Below are 21,332 nucleotides of genomic sequence, written 5' to 3' on the forward strand. Positions count from 1 at the left end.
CGGCGCGATGGTAGGAGACAGCAGAGCGGAGGCTTGGCGACACTGTGAAATAGGCAGGCAAGCTTCGGAGGCCCTGTTATATTGGTCTGGGCATTATATCGTGCATTGTGTGCCCGAGGCGACGATCCTGACCTTCCGGATAGAGCCATGGGCCGGGAGATCACGAATGTTTCATGCGTTCACATGGAGAAGGCAAAAGTACCTTTGCGGTATCGGACGACAAAGGCGGCGAAGCCCCTGAAGTAGCGTGCTGTCGCCTTGCCCGTGAGGAGGAAGGGAAGACGCGTCGCTACCTTTGTTTTGCCTGCAGGAACCCGTAAAAAGCGACTATTGCAGACTGCCAACGAACACGAGAATGTACCGGCAGCAGACTTGTCTCGCAGAGAGGTCCTCTGACTCCGGATAGGCGCATGACGAAAGGACTAATTAGACACTTCGGTGTAGCCGCAGCTGTAGTGGAAAAGATAGTCAGGCTGGGCGCATTGGTCGCCTGCCTCTTTAGCTGTAGCGGGTCCGTGTTGTGGCTTTCGAGGCCCGCTCCGTGGAATTACGATCGCTGCCCAGAGGCGATCGAGGTCGCAACATAACGGCGCATGTGGCTGCGACGAAGACGCAGGGAATTGCGGGAGCCTTCTCGAGATGGCGAAATGCAGCTGAGGTGTCGTGGTTGGAGGAAGTAAGCACAAGATGAAGCATGCCAAGGAAGCTATTTTAGCGCAGGGCCCCTTATCTCCACGATAAGAACGACTCTCGCGATTCAATATCTCGACTGCGACGAATGAGGAGAAACTCAAGAGAAGCCCTACTTCTGCGCAAGAGGTGTGGCCTAGAGAGTTGCGCCATCCTTATCTCAAGACCTCTCAACGCTGTCTACCTCGACTGTGCACCTGCACACCACGCGACTTGTGCGCGTGTCTTCAGTGATCGGCAAAAACGCCACGAGTCGTCCGCCCTTCCATCTCTGAAGCTCGAGCCTGATGAGTCTCTTCGCATAACGTCGGTTGTGGGCTTTGTGAACGATACCATCCCTTAAACGATCTCAATCATCCTCTTCGCCCGCTCCGGTGTACCCCATGTATTCTCGACTTCACCCAAAAACTTACACGCACCAACCAATCTACACCTATCCCTCACAGCATCCGCCTGGATTTCAGATCCAGCCAACGGTCTTGGTACAAACGCGATTACTGATCCCTCAGAACTCCATAATCTATCTCCATGCCTTACGTCATTAGAACATGAGGCACTTGAAGACAGGCACTGACAATTGACACGCAGAATACCAGTAAGCTGTAAGCAATCGATGAGCTAGCACTATACTACTCTTTCAGAGTCTCGTCGATCGAAAACAGTTGCAAAGTCATTCAAAAAAGCCATTCTAAGCCCTATCCCACCTATCCATGCCCTCATTCTTCATAGTCTCATACCACTTCCTCACATACTCCAACCCAGCATGCGGACCATAAATCCTCTTCTCCCACTGCGGCACCGGCGCCTTCAGTCCTGTCTCCTTCTCACACTTGCGCATAAGCTCGCTTAGCGTGCCACCGCGGTCAATCGTGTTGTCGGTGCTATAGACGCCCTCTTTGGCACGCGCCTCGCGTTTCTTACTGCGGAGAGTAGATGTAGCGAATTTATCGAATGTGAAGTTGTGCGGGTCGACGACAACACCGTAGTTCTCTGCGGCACCTTCGGGGGTGACGAGGCGGCGGTGGACTTCTTGGGCTACACGTTCGGGTGGGCGGGTTAGGGGGTCGCCGAGGCCGCCGCCGCCCCAGGTTATCCATTCTAGTACGTCGCCTGGGGGTGTCAGTTTCGCGTTCCACGCACACGAACTATGAGTGCGACTTACCTGGGAAGACGTGTATGAAATCTTGCTTCGATTGACAGAACTCCATGTTGTCCTTCTCGGCTGGTGTACCATAGCTATTGTTTCGGTAGATAACCTTTCTCGATCTACTTCCAGGCTTTCCGCCGTTGACGCCCCAGGCCTTGGTCAACCATCGGTCGTCGTGCGTGCTGACATCGCCTTCGCATAGCCATCTGTACAACGTCCTCTGTGCATTACCACCGCGGTACAAACCAGCGCCACCAGAATCTGGCAATGCCTCGTTGGCTTCGATAATGACGGGGTAGTAGAGCTCGATGTTCTCAGCTGGGATGGACTTGATAGCTGGGAAGAGACAGTGACAATCTGGTCCGTCGCCGATTGGTCGCGCAGGCACGCCACCGAACCCGATTTGGAAGAGCAAGTAAAATTCGCCATCGGGCTTGAAACCAGAGTAGAAGAGATATGGTGAGTCGGAGAAACCCGCTGCACAACGGTAGGCGGGGTTTTGTTGGCCGAATAGCGCTTGCAAAACGTCCATGATCCGACCGAGGAGATGAGTGCGGCAACTGACGGCTGCTGGACGCACGGGACGGAGGATGGTACCAGCCGGGATCTTGATGTCTAGCAATTCATGGAATCCATCGTTCACCACCTACCAGAATTAGTTACGTTTCGTCATATTCTGGCGCTTGATTTACTTACAGCGTACGGATCGTAGATGGCGAGCAAATGGTAACCGATGAACATCTTTAATAACGTGATAGACAGATAGAAGTTCATCGAGCTGTTGGACTGCGGCGAAGTGCCATCCCAATCGAAAATAAGCTTCCCGTTCTCCTTCTTCATGGAACAAGTGATGGCATATGGACCAACTCCTTGACCATCGTCGTCGATGAAATCAGTGAAGCTTGACACCTCATCGCTGATCTTGTCATTGATGATCCTGCTAATGGCAAGCTTGTTTTGCTCCAGTAGGTAATCCGCAGCTGCCTCGTATACCTCCAGACTGTAGCGCCCGCATAGTTCGGTGACACGCGTAGCAGCTGTGCGGCAAGCGGTAACAAGCGCCATGAGGTCACTTTGAAACCAGTCTGGTGTACGGGAATTGCGGAAGAGTACCGTCGCGAGAGTTTCATTGTAGACACCCTTTGTGTAGAGCTTCACAATAGGTACTTGAAGGCCGTCCTCGTAGATGGTGCTGGCGTTGATGCTCATAGAACCTGGTACTTTTCCTTGCATATCAGTTATGTGGCCGAAATTTGCTGCCCAACCTATGAGGTTGTGCTCGTAGTAAATGGGGAGTACTACGAGAACGTCGTTAAGATGCGATACGGCGCCGTCGGTCTGGTATACATCATTTGTGACGAACACGTCGCCTTCTTCGACTGTGCCTTTCCAACCGTCCAGAAACTGCTGTATGAAAGACCCAAATTGACCGACAAGCATTTGGCCACGTCTGTTGGTGATGACATTGAATTCGTCTTGTTGTTCCCGAATCGCCGGGCTCATGGCGCAACGAAGCAGAAGAGCATCCATTTCTCGTCTGATAGAACTCAGTGCGGAGGCGATCAGAGTGGCGATGATGGGCTGCTCTTTGATCAATTCTTGAGCCGCCTCTTTGGTATGCGCGATCTTTCCGTGTTCCTTTTTCTCGGTGGGCCAGATGAGTATGTTGCCGATGGAGTCGATCTTTCCGTAGTATCCAGGAAGGATGAGGGTGTTCGAGTCCATCTCAGTAACAACCGCTGGACCATGTATGATTTTGCCAGCTCCTCTGATCTTGGACCGATCCCAGAAAGTTGCCTCGACCTTCTTCCCATCCCAGACGATAACCTGTTTAGCTGTGATGGCGTCTTCGCAAGGTTCAGAAGTACGAGCATCTTCCAGGGGTTTGAAGGCCACCTCTTCGGAAGCGTCAATGACTTTAGCACGCAAGCGCATTGTTTCCAGCTCAGCATGCGCATGTGAGAAGCCGAATTGATGTTGGTGGGCCTCGTTGAACTTGGAACGGAATATATCCACCAGCTTTTGGGAGTTATTGAACTCGTCGGAAGTCAGATCCACAGTAAGTGTCATAGCTTGGCCCTTGTAACGCATATCTGCTTGGTACACGACATGCAGAGCAGCGTTTTCGTCTGCAAGCGAGGTCTTCATCGTTCCTACACCGCCGGACTTGAGATCCAATAACGTCTCTTTGAGCTCTTCCTCGGTTATCTCAGAGAACGCGCGAATGTATGTGCAACTCTGCTCATGCGACATCTTCGTGATAGCATCACCTTGAGCACATAGCACACCGGGAGAGGGAGGGACAATAACAGGCCAGGAACCGAGGAGCTGGCCAAGGGCGTTACCATGAAGTGGACCAGCACCACCGAGAGCAACCAATGCGAAGTCGCGTGGATCGTAACCTTGCTCGACAGATACCAGCCGCAGAGCACCGTACATGGATTCGTTTACCAGGTCGATAATGCCCTCAGCTGCGGAAGCTGTATCAAGACCCATTTGCTTAGCGATCGATTCGACTGCTGCTGTAGATGCGGCGACATCCAACTGGAACTTTCCACCGAGCAGTTTCGACGGAAGGCGACCTAACGCCAAGTTTGCATCGGTCACAGTCGCTTGGGTGCCACCTTTTCCGTAAGCTGCAGGTCCAGGTGTAGCACCGCTGGACTCAGGTCCAACACGCAACGTCTTCGTGAATTCATTGAATATTGCGATAGAGCCACCGCCGGCTCCTACAGTATTGACATCCACGCTGGGTGCTCGTACTGATAGATGACCAATCGCGGTCTCTCGTCGGATGATGGCATCGCTTCCCGGGAGCAGAGCGCAGTCAGTGGAAGTTCCGCCCATGTCGAATGTAATGAGATTCTTGTAGGGCGTGTTCTTCGCGACGAGATGAGAAACAGCCTTGACGCCACCAGCTGGCCCACTCATGAGGATGCGCACCGGTGTCTCGCCAGCAAGATGGGTTGAAGTCAGGTCGCCATCGGATTTCAAGATGCGGATTGTGTCAGTGTCTTTCTCGAGCTTTTTTTGCAGGTTCTGCATATAACTCTTGACCACCGGTTTGACGATCGCATTGGCGGCTGTCGTAACGGTACGCTCATATTCTTGGATCTCCGGCAGCACATCTGTAGAAGTAACGATCTCGACATCTGGCCCAAACTCGCTGCTCAATATGGCCCTGATGCGTTCTTCGTGTGCGCTATTGGCGAAGGAATTAATCAGCGATACGGCAATTGCTTGCGGTTGCTGTCTCTTCAGATCCTGCAAGTCCTTTCGTAATTCATCCTCGTCCAGCTCGTAGAAGACTTCACCGTCAATCTTGATACGCTCTTTGACTTCCACAGTCCTCTCGAGAGGCACGAGGGGGTCGGGCTGTTCGTAGTGCATCCATGAGCCTAATCCGCCTGGTATCTGGCTTCGCCGTGTGGACAGTATGTCCTTGTGACCCTTGGTGACGATGAGACCGCATTTGGCGCCTTTGCCTTCAAGCACCGCATTGGTACCTGTGGTTGTGCCATGATGTATGTACTCGAATTTGCCGTCCCAGTTGTACTTCTCTTTCAGGATTTTGCGTGCCTGTTGCACTCCGTCCTGCACACCAATCGACTGGTCCGTCGTGTTGGTCGGCACTTTTGTGCGTACCGCTTCGCCGTTCGGGGTGATGACGCAGACTAGACTCGATTAAAAGATGAAGCTACTTTGTGGAAAAGGGCCGTACCGTCGGTGAAGGTTCTAGGATCGTGTTAGCCGCGCTCCTTGACATGGGCCGTGTTCAGACAGGCCGCGAGGTGCTCGCAGCTGTGGATTCGGGGAAGTTCTGCCTGTTCGCCGCCGATGCCAGGAAGAAGCTAGCGGGTGGGCGTCCAGGCCTCCCACCGGTCCATGAGGCAAAATTGAGGCGATCATTACTTACCCTCCAACATCAACGCCGAGTCTGTAACCAGGCGTGGCCATGGTGTCGTAGCCGAATCGCGGTTCAGCGATGAGGTTGAGGCTATCCCAGTCTTACAACGAGGACTCGATGATGGGTTACTGGATGGCCCTGCGTCATACTATAACCATGCTTTTCTGGAGCTGCTGCTAATGCGCCGAGGCCGCGCCGAGCATTGTCAAATACAATAGCGTTCGTGCTATCAGAGGCCCCATTGCCGCTGTCAGACACTGCGCCCTGCCCATAGTGGCAGTCACCATTGCGCTTGGGGAAGGCGTCTGATGGATGCCGCAATTACGGCACTGGCGATGATTGGAATGTTGAGGATGATCGGTGTTAGCTATCGTTCGGATGCGGGGTCAGTGAGAGCTAATTGCAGTCGTGTTATCTTGGACTATCTGCCTCTGCCTCGGTGCTGCAGAAGCTGCCTTTATCATCGAATGATACTTGACGCGAAAAGTGGATGAGGATGCTCGGCGCGTGGACCGGGGGCGACGCGCTTCGCTTAGGTGCTTCCGACCAGGTCGCGAAGCATGACACTCGACCTTCTCACACACAGCATCACGACTGCCTGTCCATCAGCAACGGCGCTTGATATAGCGGAGAGAATTACTGACGTTGTGCGCATACACACGGAGATTACATGCGATACTCTTCTCACGCCAATAAGATGCGACCGTCATACTTGATGACGTCATACATCGCTCCTTCTACTGCTATTCAGGACAAAGAGCTTTGGCAAATCACGACGACGCAGCATCTCAAAGACGCCTTTGTTTGAGTTGATCGTCTTCTTTATGAAAAACTCGGTTGTACACTGATCTGGCAGCACTTACCGCAAGATGTGCCCAACATCGGAGCAGTCGACCAGAGCAAACTGCTACGATAATACCTAACATCAGCATAAATTCCAATGCAGAATAGTGAATATGGCCTCAGATCTCCGATATCAGTTCTTACAGACCCTATCTGACGAAAGCGATGATGAGAAACGCGTGATTATACGTTTGTACATCGTGCTGGATGAGACCAACACTATACACGACGTGAGTCACGAGATTCATTTTCCCGTCGCCGATACGTACTAACATCTATCTAGCGCTTTGTGATAAAAAAGGTCACGACGGATGACAGAGCCATCTTCAACGAGCGACAGGCAGTTTGCCGGATCATCGACACCCTCCCCAATTCCGGCGCAATACTAAAACACAGGTTCTGGTCGTGTCATGACCACGGCGAGCATATCGGCCTCACTTCGAAACACAGGTACGAGGTGAAAAGATATATGGACTATTGTTCTGCAGGCACGCTGTCCGACATTATTGAGAACTACAGTGCGGGGAAATGGCAGCAGGACACTGACGACCAGATTCCTGAACCCATGTTTTGGATCATACTCATCACACTCTCCGAAGCAATTTACAATCTCACATGCGGGTTGACGTACACGCCGGGTGTAGATGATGCAGCAGAAGCCTTTGGTTGGATACCAAAAGTGCATCGCGACATCAAGCCCAGCAACATCTTCCTCGTGGAACCCCAGGAACCCTTCGCTTCTTTTCCACGGCCTGTGCTAGCAGACCTTGATGACATACTCGAGCTCTTTGGATATGAGGAGTACACCAAGAAGTACCACTTGTTCACCCGAGGCTACGCTGCACCCGAGAACAATATCGAGCTGCACACCCTAGACCCCGACTCACGAGGCTTCGGTTACTTCCAAAGGCAGCCGCTCTCCTGCAAAACAGACATCTGGTCTTTGGGCACCGTACTTTGGGAGATGATGCACAGTTTTCTCGCTCCCCACAAGGCTCAAAGCCTTTGTCACGGGGCTATCACTAATACTATACATTCAGATCCATCTCAAAGTCGCTTTTCTAAGCATACTATTCCCGTGCTGGCGCCTACGATGAATGAGCCGAACTATACGAGGGATTTGATCCGGATATTTGAACTGTGTAATCAGAGTATACCCGCAAGAAGACCTACGGCGGTAGGTTTGAGGAGGTTGGTGGAGAGGAAGATGAGGAGGGCGCAGAAGTGCTTGGGAGGTTTTGAGGGCCATGTGGAGGAGAGAATGAGGGTTAGGTATAGGAAGGAAGAGTTCGACATGAGGCCCAACACTGGGCTTAAGAAGAGGCGACGTGGTCATTGGACATGATTTCATAGCTCATCTAATCATACATAACACCGTATCATCCCGGCGCTCCACCAGTTCCCGTTTACTTCGCAGCCATCATCTCCAAAAACTTGTCGCCCAGCGCATTGGCCGCCATCGGGTTATCACCAGTAACAAGCTCTCTATCCACAGTAATACTTCCCATGGACTTAGCAACACCCTCCTGCATATCTGCGCCCTCTTCCCTCAGCGTACCCTCAACCTTGTCAATCTCGCCACGGAAGATCGTCTCCATCAACTTCTCCTCGGCATCCGACCAGCTCGTCATCTTGTAGCCAGCGTACTCAAACTTCTTGCTCGGACCGTACTTGGTCGAAAGGAAGGCCCAGGGTCCATGGCAGATAGCAGCCGTTGGCTTAGACGAAGTGTGGAAGTGTGTGAGTATGCGACCGAGATCCGCATTGTCGCCCAAGTCGGACAAAGGAGCGTGACCGCCGGGGATGAAGACACCGCCGTAGTTCTTCAGTTCGTCGTCGCTGATCTCGGAGAACTTCTTTGGTCGCGAGAAGCCGTTCTCTTTCTTCATGCGCTCGATGAGCTCCAGCTCTCTTTGCTTCTCGTAGTAGTTTCCAGCAAAGGCTGCGAGAGATACGCTGAGTGGGTCTGGTGTGGGTTCTTTGCCCTCTGGTGATGCGAATGTCACTTCGTAGCCGGCGTCGAGGATCTTTTGGAGAGGCTTCGCTAGCTCCATGAGGAAGTAGCCTGAGTCTTGAGATACGGTCTTTCCATCACTTCCAGTGTTGTATAGGGGGAAGGAGGACGCGTCGGAGAGGACGATGAGGACTTTCTTGTTTGCCGCCATGATGGCTGATTTGGAGTTGTATGTGTAGGTTGGTGGGAACTGGTTGTTTGTTATTTTGAAATTCGAGAAGTCAATTGGGTATCAAGCTGTGTTGTATGAGAGATGGGAATGGCGATACGAGGGGTTGGTGTATATGTTTATGGTTTTCGCTGCAAGGTCAGTATGACGTAGGCGCCTTCTGTCCTTTAGAAACGTCACACCCACCCAACTCTCCACTTAGGTAGTCGACGTGTTGCATAAACTTCGATGCTCTGTCTCGGATAACCTCGGCACAACCTTGCGTCATCGTCTTGATGGGCGACCTTGTACGCGAAGAAGACACGTCGCGTCGCGTGTGAAGGCGGTTCGTTGCATGACTCGTCCCGCATCGCGAGATGACTCGCTTGTGCCATCCATCTCAATTCCTCAACTCCTCCAAACATTCACTACGAGCGTACGCAACTGCAAGAGAACGAAATACATATGGCCAGGCTGCAGAAGAACGCCTGTAAAGGTGTCCTGGAGACGTCAAAAAGCACACTGGGTCCTAAGGTCCGTGCCACTAGAATTCAGCAGCATCACACATGTGTCCACATCGCAAGAGTCGCAGTCCTGGACGCCTGAACGTCGTGCAAGAGCCTTGTTGAGGCCGTCGCGCTCAGGCAACAGTAAAAACACCAAGAAGACAACATGACAACATTGCGCATAGTTTGAATCATCCTGTAGCAAAACAGGTACATTATATCAGGCGGACTCCAGCTAGATGATGCATCGATACTCAACGCTAGGTACTGACATTGCCACCCACCATCCTGCACACCATCTACTATGCGCCTCTACACTCACGTATTCTTTCTTTTTTCCATCCTGTCAACTGCGCTAGCGCTTTGGGATTCAAAAGACCCCTGTCCCACTTCCATCGAGGCAAAAATTGATGCTGACCCTTCCCGGTCCCTCGACGACCGCTATCCATACGACGTCACGCCCTTCACAACCTGGGACTCCGTCCACTCAGCCCTCCTTACCTGCCCTAACATATCCACCCTCGACATCAGTGTCTACGGATCCTGCAGTACATGGCCCGACCGGATGAACCTACCGCTCAGCCCTTTCGGCGGTGAAAAATATCCCGATATCAAATCTTTGAAGGTTGAAGGCTATCAGTGGGAGACATTGCAGCATCACGAAATTTGGAAAGGGCCGAAGTGTCTAGCGCCAGGCAAGCTGGAATGCTTCATGGACACATTGTATTGGGTTTACAAAGGCCATTGGATAAGCTGGCTTGGATGGCGCACTCAATCGAAAGAGCAGTGCGAGAAGACCAACGCGGAGCTGTGGCTTGACGCAATGAACTGGACGCGTATCGAGGAGCTTTCTGTAGACACCGTCCCGGAAAGCGTGCGGAAGGTTCTCTCGCGGTCGCAAGCGTTGCGCTCGCTGAACACGACAGACGGCGAACTCATCCTCAACTTGCCAAAGAACACGTTGAAGCACCTGTCTCTTGTCAACGGCGAGCGCGATACCGTCCTCTTCGAAGATGTTCTGAACCAGCAGGGCCGATCTTTGGAGAGTCTTGAGCTGCGCTGGGATACTGAGCATTATCCAGGCAGGTATGACGGCGATCTCGACGACGAGATTCAGATGATAAGGAAGAGCGCAAAGAAAATCAGGCATCTAAGCATAAACGTCTTCCGTAACGCTAGCAGCTCACCCTTGGAAACGCTGGGAAAGATCGTTTCCATATCCACGCTACGAGAAGCAGACTTTTGGATAGACATACTCGGGCCACGGGAGTGGAGTTACAAAGAGCTCCGCGCCCTCGGAGAACAGTACGCAGAGGCAGAAGGCGGCAGATACCTATTTCTCAACAAAAAAGATGCGCTGAATATCTTCAATTACATGCGAGACAAGAAGCAAGGGCAAGAGCTGGAAAGAGCAACTTTTTGGATTGGTGACTGGACACGGAATTGGCTCTGGGAAACCCCAAGAGCGCATGTAGAATGTGAAGCGAAAGCAGATGTTGATATGGAAGACTGGTGTGTGGTGGATGATCAGTGGCCACACTACCCGATGTTCGTGCTCACTCCACGGGTAGAAGCCCTGGAAATTATGGACACGGATTTCCGATGTGGAACGACATGAGCTCTGAACCTTGAATCTACGTTGGCTTCTCGGTAGATACATGCATATGTTCACGACTTTAGTCGTGACTGACGGTGGGATCCCATGCGCAGGGCTCATACACTCCGGTATCCAGGCTCTTCATCTCTTCGGCTGTGAGCTCGAAGTCATAGATTTGGGCGTTCTCCTCGATGCGAGATTTGGTTACGGATTTGGGGAGCGGTATGAATCCCTGTAACAGCAACATCAGTTCATTGCTTCCTAGCAAAGAGTTATTGCATTCATGCTCACCATCTGTATACTCCATCTCAGCAATATCTGCGAAGGCGTCTTGTTGTACTTCTTCGTGAGTGGCTTGAGCAGCGGATCGTCGTTTTTTGTTGCGCGCACGATTGGACTGTATGCTTCGCATAACACACCTCGCTGCTTGCACCAGTCTACGATGTCTGGACGCGCGAGCCACGGGTGAAGCTCTACCTGATTGACGCTGAGGACTCCACCTTTGCCCTTCCCCTCTTTTGCCTCCGTCTCTTTGGTCCACGCTTCTAGCTCTTCTAGATGATGCACGCCGTAGTTCGAAACGCCAATTGAGCGAATCTTGCCTGCCTGTACACCCTCAACTAGCGCTTTCCACGCACCGATGCGGTTCTCCTTACCGCCGTAGGGACTGTGCAGGAGGTAGAGATCGACGTAATCGAATCCGGTGATCTTGAGGGTGTTTTCAATGTGCTGTTTCGAGTTCTCATAGCTCATGTCTTTCGGAGGGATCTTTGTCGTGAAGAATAGCTCTTCTCTTGGAATGCCCGACTTCTTCATGCCTTCCGCAGATGGTTGCTCGTTCCGGTAGGCGACGGCAGAATCAACGTGGCGATAGCCGACATTGAGCGCGTGCTCAACCACCTCGGAAGCGATGTCTGCTGGTGTTTGGTAAACGCCATATCCAAGGACGGGGATCTTGTAGCCTGATGGCATGGTCTGTTGCGAGTTGATGGTGAGCCCTGCCATCATTGCTGATGACGTATGGAAGGACCGAGGTGACCTGGGAAGGGGCAATTGAGAACGTAGATTTGACAATCTTGTGAGGGCAGCAGTACGCATAGTACCTTTGCAACGGAATGAATGGAAATAGTTATATATCTTGAGCGGCTGTTGCCTCAAGGACGGGATGATACCTGTAGGAGTATACTCCGGCGAATCTGGAAATAACGGACATAAAGCGCCAAGGCCGAAGACTAAAGACGCGTCATTAGCAAGATCACCTACATAGCTACACCGTATAGCGAAACAAAACTTTATCATCGTCAGTCCATCGCACTTTGGAGATACTTCATCGTCACCGCTTCTCTTTGGGCCCTTTTACTACCAAATTAACCTCAACGGCGCGTGCGCCTCTTACCAAGCGATTCGTCCCAAAACGGCAATATTAATATCAATTCGCAGCCACCACTTAAGGGCATATGACGCAGCAAACGACCCAATGTAGCAGCACATAATTAGGCAAATTGCCGCTCTTTCCTGTCACTCTGCAACTATTTACCCAGCGATCACCGCCGTTATTGACGCCTCTTACGCTCAACACATATATGCGAAGCAAGACAGGCATCGAGCTCCCAGCTCTCATGCGAACCCCAGGCGGCTTCGCGGGCCTCAGCTGCACGGGATCCGAGATGACGGGCCCTTTGTCAGCTCTAGAAGGGCCGAAGAAGATCTGGAGAAGACGCTGCAGACTGGCGAAAGCTGGTGGGGCGAACGCACGCGAATAGGCGCCTGACACTATGGATAATTACAATACCACGTTGCGCATGCGAGCCCACGGACCTGAAACGTCCCGACCCCCCTCCTTTTTGGACCTCTGGGTCGCGTAAAGAGTATGTGCTTTCTGCAAGAGGATAGCAGGTTGCAGGCCTAACTCGTTCCTCCGACACACCGATAGACTGGCCCTTGGTTCGGCACCCCGGCAGCGTCTCAGGAGTCGGTTTACGTTTCTCAACTCCACGGAGTGTAGCACGACAGTTTTCCAACATTAGCCGAAGAGTTTTGTACGACTGATTTTCGATGAATGCCGATCGCATTATCGGAATAGAGATCGATCTTTGCCGTAGCCTTGAAGCTCGTCCGACCATGAGCTTGTGAACGAGTGGTTCGGCAGCCTGTAGTACCACCGGTGAGCCGTGAAGGGATGCACGCTGACACGACACGCACGTGCAGGGTGACTTCATAGGGTCTAGCACCCGGCCGCTTCTGTGTCACCTCTGGAAACCCATGCGATGCGGCTAAAACATGTGCAGTTCAACAATATTTGCCATTATCGACTGACTCTATCATCTGGGTCGCAGAGACGGGAAACACTTCGCTTCCACTCCTTTGCTAATGTGGGGCGTAGATCATGAAACACTAACCCGGTCGAGTCGTCAACTGCAGCTCCTCTGTCATTGTCACATTGCTTGCCCTTCCTTCTACCTCACGACCCAGTCAAACCGTTTCCTGATCTGTTTCAACCCCTCGACGCAAGCCTCAACCGTCGCTCAATGCGTCATCTTTGGCTACAGGGATCGTTTCCCACTGACTCTGGTCGTTGTCTTATCGCGTGCTCGGCAATGCGGAGGAGATCCCGAAGATTCGAACAATGTCACCTACCCCGAGTGTACTAGTCCGCATCCTGCGTCTGAGTCTCGCCGCTATTGGCACTCGTGCTCGGAAGGAGAACGTGGAACACTGTCCTGCTGTCAGCGGTCGACGACTAGCCAGGTAGAATGGCGGTATGTTCCGATCGCTGCGTGATGCGCGACGACGCAGGAACGTGGGGGTATACAGCACACGCGGACGACGAAGCTTACTACTGGCCACAGCGCGTTCTCGGAGGCTTAGTCTAAGATGATAAGCAGCCTATTAAGACTTCTAGAAGAAGTCTATCAACTAAATCCTGACTCTTACCACCACTCCCATTGGAAGTTTTACGCGAAAGGCCGCTACCAGCCGTTTTTCAACTCGAGCGTAGGGCCGTTCGGGCCGCTGGCGACGTCGACGAGAAGTAAGCTGCGTACATGCGCAAAGAACCGGTCTTCATCGCGGTCCGCGACTGCCTTGGCGAGCGGATGTAAGCTGACTAGGGCTTGTGACGTGAAAGCTCCCTCCTTCCGAGCAAGCCACGGGCGATCACCAAGCAAATCGTTCGTCGCCATCCACCAGATTTCGAACGCGCTGACCAGTCATAGCCACCAGATGCATGATATTACACCGCGCGGTCCATCAGCATCGTCCTGATTCTACTTCTACCCGTGCTCGTGCTGGATCTGGTAGACGTGTGGTACACGTCAGACCGTATTCGAAGCCATTGTCGATGTGTCGATTGAAACTGCCGCGAAGGTCTCGGTGGCATCATGCATGGAGCTCGAGCTTCTGACAGCAGTGCTTACACTCAAGACGTAGACGTCGTTCACCTGTTACATCTACAGTGCGTATAGGAGAGCATTCGGCGCAAGGGATGTCGCAGTACTGAAGGATATAGACAGTGTGATGAGGTTTTTTGTCGTGCATACCGGCGCCACCCGTGCCGTTGGAAGAGCGACTGACAGCTTAAGGGGAACTCAGGATTGCGGGGCCCTTGATTGACAGATACAATGTCACGGCACGTAGGAGCCGGTGTTCCTGCTCAGATCCCCACATAGTGTGGAGATGTGATACTATCGTCCTCTATACGCCTGTGGTAGTCCATCAGCCGGGGGTTGATACGGCCGAGCTGCTCTTCTCCGTAACATCAGCGTGAGCTCAGTGCTCGATGTCAATATCAGAATCTACCCACACACGCAAGTCGGCACGCGTTATGTAAGGACCGTTCGTCTTGATGATCTCCTTGGTCTACGCCCCAGGAGACCGCATGGCATCCGTGCCTTCCAATCGCACGGGCTAAATCAGTCTGTCAGTGCTCGATGCATCTGCCGAAGAATGGTCTCGACCAGAGATCACTAAGAATGTGAAACTACCTCAGTAAGATAGTGGCAGACGCAGGGGATGATGACGAGGATAGGTACGGTGTGCGTCTCTGAGACCCCCTAGCATACTCGCGCTATGGGCCCATGCATACTACAACAGTGGCATGTAAGTAAATTGTTACGTGCTCGCGTGGAGTAGGGTCTGTACAACGTAGCTTACACATAGGGCTGACTATGCTGACCAGTCACGAGCTTGGAATGGAGGTATACGAGGGATGCTGGCGTCGATCACGCCTTCTCACTACTAACATTTCTTATACAAGCACCGATATACTCGGAAAAGTCGGAGGTAGGAGGCACACGACCCATGCGTACCGTCGTAGCTAAGCAAATAGCGCAGCCACAGCGATGATGCATCTTACCCAGGCGACAGAACGGATTGCGCAGTGCTATACGTAACAGACCCGAATGCGTGACCTGCATCATCAAGGCAGACTACGCGCGCATTGGCATTCATCGCGAAAGCACGTCATGTCCCCGTGCCCTTTGACAGGATTCACACGAAGGAACGACGAATGTAACAGTGTCTATCGCTTCTTCGTAGCGGGGAGGCCACCAAGACACGAAAGGCCCGATTGCGGCGCCGCACCCATCACTAAACTCTCTCCCCTAAGTTGCGGCACCACCACCACTGTGCCGCCCTCAAGACACGCGAGCCGCGCGGGTGATAGCCCAAGCCCAAACCTCTGCCGCAAAACGGTTGTCTCGTGTCCACTAACCACATGAGCAGCCGCGAAAAAAATAAATAGAGCCTTGTCAAGACGTAAGCGAACCTGTCACAGCGCGTTCTATTAAGACATCTGAAACCAGTGCGCCAAAAATCGATACAATCGTGATTGCGGCACGACTGTACTGTATTGCGGCGCAGTTCGGCACAGGTGGGTGTGTGGTAACGGAGATGGGTGCCCCGTTGAAGAAGGAGCGAGGGACCAGAACAAAAACGAGGGCCCCACAAGGCGGCATAAGGTTAGTTAGGGCGGTGCGAAAAGCGCATGCGCGAGCGACAGAAAGGGAAAATGAAGAAGGGTTTAACGGTTTTGGGGTTGAGATACGCGATCTCGTTTTGTCTCATTCCACGTGTAGATGCAGACGCGCTGTCTTTGAAGCTTGCAACAACCGAAAAGACGCGCAGCAGGGATATGTGATGTGCGCGTGTTGCATATAGGGAAGCAGAAACAGGGGGCCGCGCATATGGCCTGTGAGATCTAGCTGCGACTCAACAACAGGAAAGGAGATGAAGATGATCGTTATATGTATTTGAAATAAGATATCTTAACAAATGTAGTTAGTCAAGCAAGGGTATCGAGCGAAAGAAGAAGATAAATGACACAAAAGGCAAACGTTAAGAAGTGTTGCGCGCTGGTTGCTGCTTGCTGTGCCCCATAGAACTCCCTGACCCAAGCCATGCAAGCCGCCCGTTTTTTTTTTCGTTTCGCTTTGCTAAACGCCGGTCTGTCTGTGCCGCATCGCGGGAAGCGTTTGGACTTAGACATGTTGCCCCGATGGGACAATCCCTAGGAGTGGAAGAATCAGAAAGGAAGAGCGATGCGGCGTGGTTTACCCGCATCCTCCTGCCGTAATAAGCGAGGCTGACACTGGCGAGGTTGACTAGGTGGTATGGTGCTGGTGCAGGAAGGGAGGGAAGTTCATGGGCGTGGGCTCGATGGGGCTCATCGCGTAGGGTGCGAAGCCTTGCTGGACGTGCTGGACGTGGTGGTCGAACTGCGTGTAGGGTATGGGTGTTGGATCGATCTCTTGCCATTTGCGAGAGCATTGGCGTGCGGCCCATTTCTCTTCTGCGCCGTACTCGAGCATCTAGAAGAGTTAGTGGCTGTGCTTAAGTTTTGATGGTGGTGATGTATACACCTTTTGCGCGATGATGTCGAACTTGTTTTGCACCCAGTAGTCATGGGCTTTGCGCAGTGCTTGGACATCTATGTCGGTCCACACACGCATCCGCTCCTTTAATCGCTTGATACGCATCTGTAGTGCTGGTATTTGGTACTGCCTGCCGAAATCTTTGAGGAAGCGTGCCGCAATGTCCTTCCATGGCATGTGCTCTTCGTCTTTGAGTCGAAGAAGTAGACGGTCTTCCTCACTGAGCTCGAACTGGGTCGACATCTGTGAGTCCGATCGCTTTCTTCGCTTGGGCTCTTCTTCTTCGTCGTCTTCCCTCTGTCGCTTGGTTCCGTGCGAACGGGGTGTCTCCAGGGGCAGAGGAGCGATCGGTGTGTACATGCGTCGGGGTTGTGGCGAGGGCATGTGGCTTGACGATAGCTCTGTTGATGGCTCGCTCACTCGGGGACTATGAGTTGGGAATGCCGGGTAGTAGGCTTCGTGATTCGCATGAATGCCTAGTGCGTTCATCGTCCAGGAGCCGTCCACTGCGGCCGAATGCAACGAGTCTGAACCGCTGTGAGTCCGATCCATGAAGTGAGACTGTCTCCTGTAGCGAGAAGTGGGCTGGTGCAAGACACTCCTTGCGTCGGACTGGGGCTCTTCAGATGGGCGTGTAGACTCTGGTACCACGGAGTCCCGAGAGTAGACGGTACCTGGAGAGATGGCTGTTGATGAATGTGCAGTGGACACTGGGGCTGTTGCTGAGTAGTAGGACGCAGACGCAGGCGGTGACAAGTTGACCTGCGCCGTGTGTGGAGGTATATAGCCATATGAGGCGTATGTGGTCTAGACGACGGCATATGAGCAGCCGATCTCGCAACAAGGGTGAAGTACAAACCTCGCTGTGGCACTCTGGGGCCGAAATTGAGGGGGCATACCACCCAGTAGTCGGCTGACAATTGAGTTCTTGAGAAGGGAGAGGGCTTTCTGGCAAGCGTGGATTGTATGAATGGAACGACTGTGGAGACATAGTGCCAGGCGAGGATGCCAACGCGGGGTAGTATTGAGGGTGGTAGGGACTTGGCCAGGACGAGGCTGACTTGTCTTGGAGATGATGCGGAGGGAGGATAGCACCTTCAAGTATGATAGACATGACAACTGCGACTGCGGGTAGGATTTGAAGAACCTTATGTGCTGCGCCTTACTGCTGGTCGCTAATGTAGCAGACTGGAGACGGGCGGTAGCAAGAAGAGGATGCGGCGCACGGTGATGATATTCAGGCTCGAGCTGGACGACTAGGCTAGGGGAACGCCTCAGTCATATTTATCAAGATGGTAGCGGTATAGCGGCCTCGAGTGCAGGTCACTTCTAGTGCGTCGACTCTAACGTGCCACCCCCAGTAGGCTTTGAAGGATGCTGCTGCGCACTGACGGTCAGGCCTGCACGTTAGCGCCCCGAGCTTTCACCCTGCTCTTCTCTTGTCTCTTCGTGGTTTGGCGGCCCTGACCCCAGCATGCCATGCCTTGCGCTTGAGCCGCGAATTGGCCAGCCATGCAGCGTTGCTCGACGGTTGTGTCCGGCCCATTTGCTGGCCCGGAACGCTGCGCTGGGTTTTCTAGGTGGTGTCCTGCAACAACGGTGATCATGACCGTGTGGGCGTCGCGGCAGCCTTGCTATCGGATTCCGCTACACGCCTGGCCGGCCAGGGTGTGCCCGCTACACGGCACCGTGGCTAGTGCGCATACCTGTTGTTTTTTGAGGGTGGAAGGTGAATGTAACCTTCAGTAAGGCGGCCACCCTGACGTCGGCCCTGACGTCTGAGACTCCTCCCACAGTCGCTACCCAGTAGGTTAATCTCTTTTCGATGCAGCGTGATATTGACGAACCTGTCTGTGCTGGCGGCGCCATAGGATGCCGTCAACAAGGGTTGAACTCCATCGCGCAGCAGCGAGGAAATTTGGCCAGCCGTGTCTTCCCATTCGGTGCGCCTGGACAGCTGTGCCGTCGAGGTACCTCAAAGCCAGTAAATTGCCCCGCATATGGTGCGTAAGCTGAGAGCGAAGGACGCGACGGCGCTTAAATGCACGCTTGCGGTAATTTTCATTGGCCGCTAATATACGCTTCGGCTGGGCAATGACCGCTAATTCGCCCCTTTCGTCCTTGTTCCCACCCTTCCAACTCACCTCCTCTTCGTCGCACCTCTCACACAGCACTCGCTCACGATATCAGCGAAGATCACTGCCACCACTGCTATCCACATCACGTCGCTTGCTAGCGTCTACGTCTGCCATGTCGATTCTCGCCCCACACCACGGGTCTGCTCCGTGGAATACCGCCGACAGCGACCTTCCGCACAATGCTCAGTGGGTGTGACCCCCCACCGCCATGGTACATATCTGCTACTAGTCAATCTGGGCTGTGCGTTGTTGAACGGCTAAAAGACTTCGTTTGTGCGGCGGTCCAGTGCCCGGAAACCCCGCTTCCTTGTTGTCTTCCAACCATGATCCTCACTCGTCACTTTGTTTGCCGTGTTTCGTCGAGGGCTTCGTATCGGCAGAATACCTGCGACACTTCTTGTGTTGAAGAGAGTCCTTCATGGTCTTCCCGTGGAGTGGAGCGTGGGTGGTGCCCACGGTGACGCACTGAACTTTGCGACCGCAGCAAGCGGCGGCTCCAGATCTCGGTACACTGCCTTTTGACTCTTGATATAGCTACGACCCCATTGTTTTACGTTCGTCCTTCGACTTGCAGTTTCTGTCTTGCTTTTTTTATGGGTGCAGAATCTGCCTTGATTCACTCAGCCTTCCCGGTTGACAACCATTTTGACGTGTAAATGGAAATATACACGTTGCGGCACTTGGTGGATCTGTTCTATCGCGGGTATTTGCAATGACTACGCCGTACAGCGTACTGTTGCACGCGAGCTGAGGGCTAGATCCGCACTTTTGCCTGAGATATTGCGAAGTGACGAAGTTGGCCACTCACATCGCAACCACTGCATGCCCGCCTAGAGTCGGCAACATCTTCACCGTTACGGACGCGGAACACATATGACCTTCTCGAAGTATACGTAGGTACAGTGAAGGATTGTGTACCTGGCCTAGGGATGCTGCCATCCGTCCCGCGCGCCACGTTGGAGGCCTTGGAGTCCTGACCCAGGCGTCCATGATCTTCGCCGTGAGAAGCACCGATATGAGGCTGCGAGTGGCACCTATGCGGCGCTGTAGTTTACTTTGACGTACTGAACTATTGCGACGGACTTGCGGACGATATAGACGCTCGTTCGCAAGGCTTTGTGGGCTTCGCATCTCAGAATAGTATGGGGCGTGTGTTGAGCCACAATGTTTGCTTGGCTCGCTCGCTGCGCCTCACACCGCCCGACTAGTATCGTGCCATACATCTGGGATGTGGTCCCGCTTTTGACTTCAACTCTTTATGCGATATGAGCAATCCTTTAGTAACATACAATGACTTGCACAAGCACGCGGGCTGTGGTTTAAAAGCGAAACGAGCCTCTCGGGGTCCTCTAGTCCGGATCCACTGGCACCCGACCTCGCAAATGTTGCCCCTCGAGTGATGTACGGGTCGATCTAAGAGTTACGCTTGCTGGGAATGGATTTCAGTAGATCGAAACTCCTGAGCTACGAGCTCACGATGAGCGTTCTGACCAAGCAGTCGGTAGCCTATGCCGGATCGGTGCACAGTCCGACCGCCTATCGAGAAAGACGCATGCATGCAAACGCAATTCTCAACATCGTCTAAGCTCGCCAACAATCTTTAATCTCCAGCAAATCCTCGAAGCTAGACCACATATCTGAGAACTAGATGTGGAGTTTGCAGCCTTGCGTTCCGATTCTCCAGGCTAGCTCGAGCGACTAGGCCGCATGTGACGCGCTAGTGTGGACCCTTGGGAATTGCCAAGCACGTTACATGTAGCGTGGTAGCTTGCGTCAAACCCGGGGAAGACATTACGCATCACCAACCAGCCCATCCATCGCCTCCCCGTCCTTTCCTATCGTTGACCCCAAATCCTACCGGAAGTGGTGCTGCACATCCTCGCGCCGGCACCTATTTATTCCCGATCCTCTTATTGGCACCGAGTGCCGGAAGCGCGCTTTGAGCCCCAACACGTAGGCGACAGGCGGCTGGCCTAGTGCTGTGTAGCCGTCGCATAGCATTATTTATCCACAAGATGGGGTTCAACCTCTTTCACATCCTCGGCGACGTCTCGCATACGTCATCGAAGCTCATATTGATATGGGCGATACACTCCAACAGCAGTGCTGAGGGTGAGTTGGATCTGATCACCACATGAAGCTTGCAACATGGGCTGACGTATGCAGGTGTATCGCTCATCACCCAGGTCCTCTACGCGCTCGTCTTCGGCACGCGATATCTCGATATTTTCAGCTCTTCCATCACCAAAGATGGGTGGCATACGTGGAACTTCTCCCTGAAGGTACGGAGGCCCGGTATATGTCTACGCGTACGCGGCTGACCGGTTAGATATTCTACACGCTATCATCGCTGTACATCATCTTCCTGATGACAAGTGTATACGCGCGCACACGGGAGCGAGAGAAGGCATGGAAGTTTGGCATGTACTGTCTGTTAGGCAGCATCCTCATCACCCCGATCTGGTACCTTAT

At 53.0% G+C, this 21,332-nt stretch overlaps 6 protein-coding genes across 6 annotated transcripts; 2 read left to right on the forward strand and 4 right to left on the reverse strand.

Moving 5' to 3' along the window:
- Nucleotides 1-1,378: 1,378 nt before the first annotated feature.
- Nucleotides 1,379-5,794, reverse strand: J4E93_008953 (uncharacterized protein; the record flags this gene model as incomplete). Its single annotated transcript, XM_049346849.1, has 5 exons — nt 1,379-1,800; nt 1,853-2,483; nt 2,534-5,511; nt 5,559-5,572; nt 5,754-5,794. The coding sequence occupies 5 exons, from the start codon at nt 5,792-5,794 to the stop codon at nt 1,379-1,381; spliced, it is 4,086 nt and encodes a 1,361-aa protein (XP_049195804.1).
- A 906-nt stretch (nt 5,795-6,700) lies between these two features.
- Nucleotides 6,701-7,829, forward strand: J4E93_008954 (uncharacterized protein; the record flags this gene model as incomplete). The annotated part of the gene is made up of 3 exons (XM_049346850.1): nt 6,701-6,817; nt 6,871-7,483; nt 7,738-7,829. 3 exons carry the CDS (start codon nt 6,701-6,703, stop codon nt 7,827-7,829), a joined length of 822 nt encoding a protein of 273 aa, XP_049195805.1.
- Nucleotides 7,830-7,993: 164 nt separating this feature from the next.
- Nucleotides 7,994-8,752, reverse strand: J4E93_008955 (uncharacterized protein; the record flags this gene model as incomplete). The annotated part of the gene is made up of 1 exon (XM_049346851.1): nt 7,994-8,752. One exon carries the CDS (start codon nt 8,750-8,752, stop codon nt 7,994-7,996), a length of 759 nt encoding a protein of 252 aa, XP_049195806.1.
- An 807-nt stretch (nt 8,753-9,559) lies between these two features.
- J4E93_008956 (uncharacterized protein) lies at nt 9,560-10,873 on the forward strand (the record flags this gene model as incomplete). Its single annotated transcript, XM_049346852.1, has 1 exon — nt 9,560-10,873. One exon carries the CDS (start codon nt 9,560-9,562, stop codon nt 10,871-10,873), a length of 1,314 nt encoding a protein of 437 aa, XP_049195807.1.
- Nucleotides 10,874-10,931: 58 nt separating this feature from the next.
- On the reverse strand, nt 10,932-11,857 carry J4E93_008957 (uncharacterized protein; the record flags this gene model as incomplete). Its single annotated transcript, XM_049346853.1, has 2 exons — nt 10,932-11,084; nt 11,144-11,857. 2 exons carry the CDS (start codon nt 11,855-11,857, stop codon nt 10,932-10,934), a joined length of 867 nt encoding a protein of 288 aa, XP_049195808.1.
- A 4,595-nt stretch (nt 11,858-16,452) lies between these two features.
- Nucleotides 16,453-17,106, reverse strand: J4E93_008958 (uncharacterized protein; the record flags this gene model as incomplete). The annotated part of the gene is made up of 2 exons (XM_049346854.1): nt 16,453-16,659; nt 16,711-17,106. 2 exons carry the CDS (start codon nt 17,104-17,106, stop codon nt 16,453-16,455), a joined length of 603 nt encoding a protein of 200 aa, XP_049195809.1.
- Nucleotides 17,107-21,332: the final 4,226 nt, after the last annotated feature.

Source organism: Alternaria ventricosa (assembly GCF_023758065.1).
Source record: "Alternaria ventricosa strain BMP 2768 chromosome Unknown scaffold_19, whole genome shotgun sequence".
NCBI lineage: Eukaryota > Fungi > Ascomycota > Dothideomycetes > Pleosporales > Pleosporaceae > Alternaria > Alternaria ventricosa.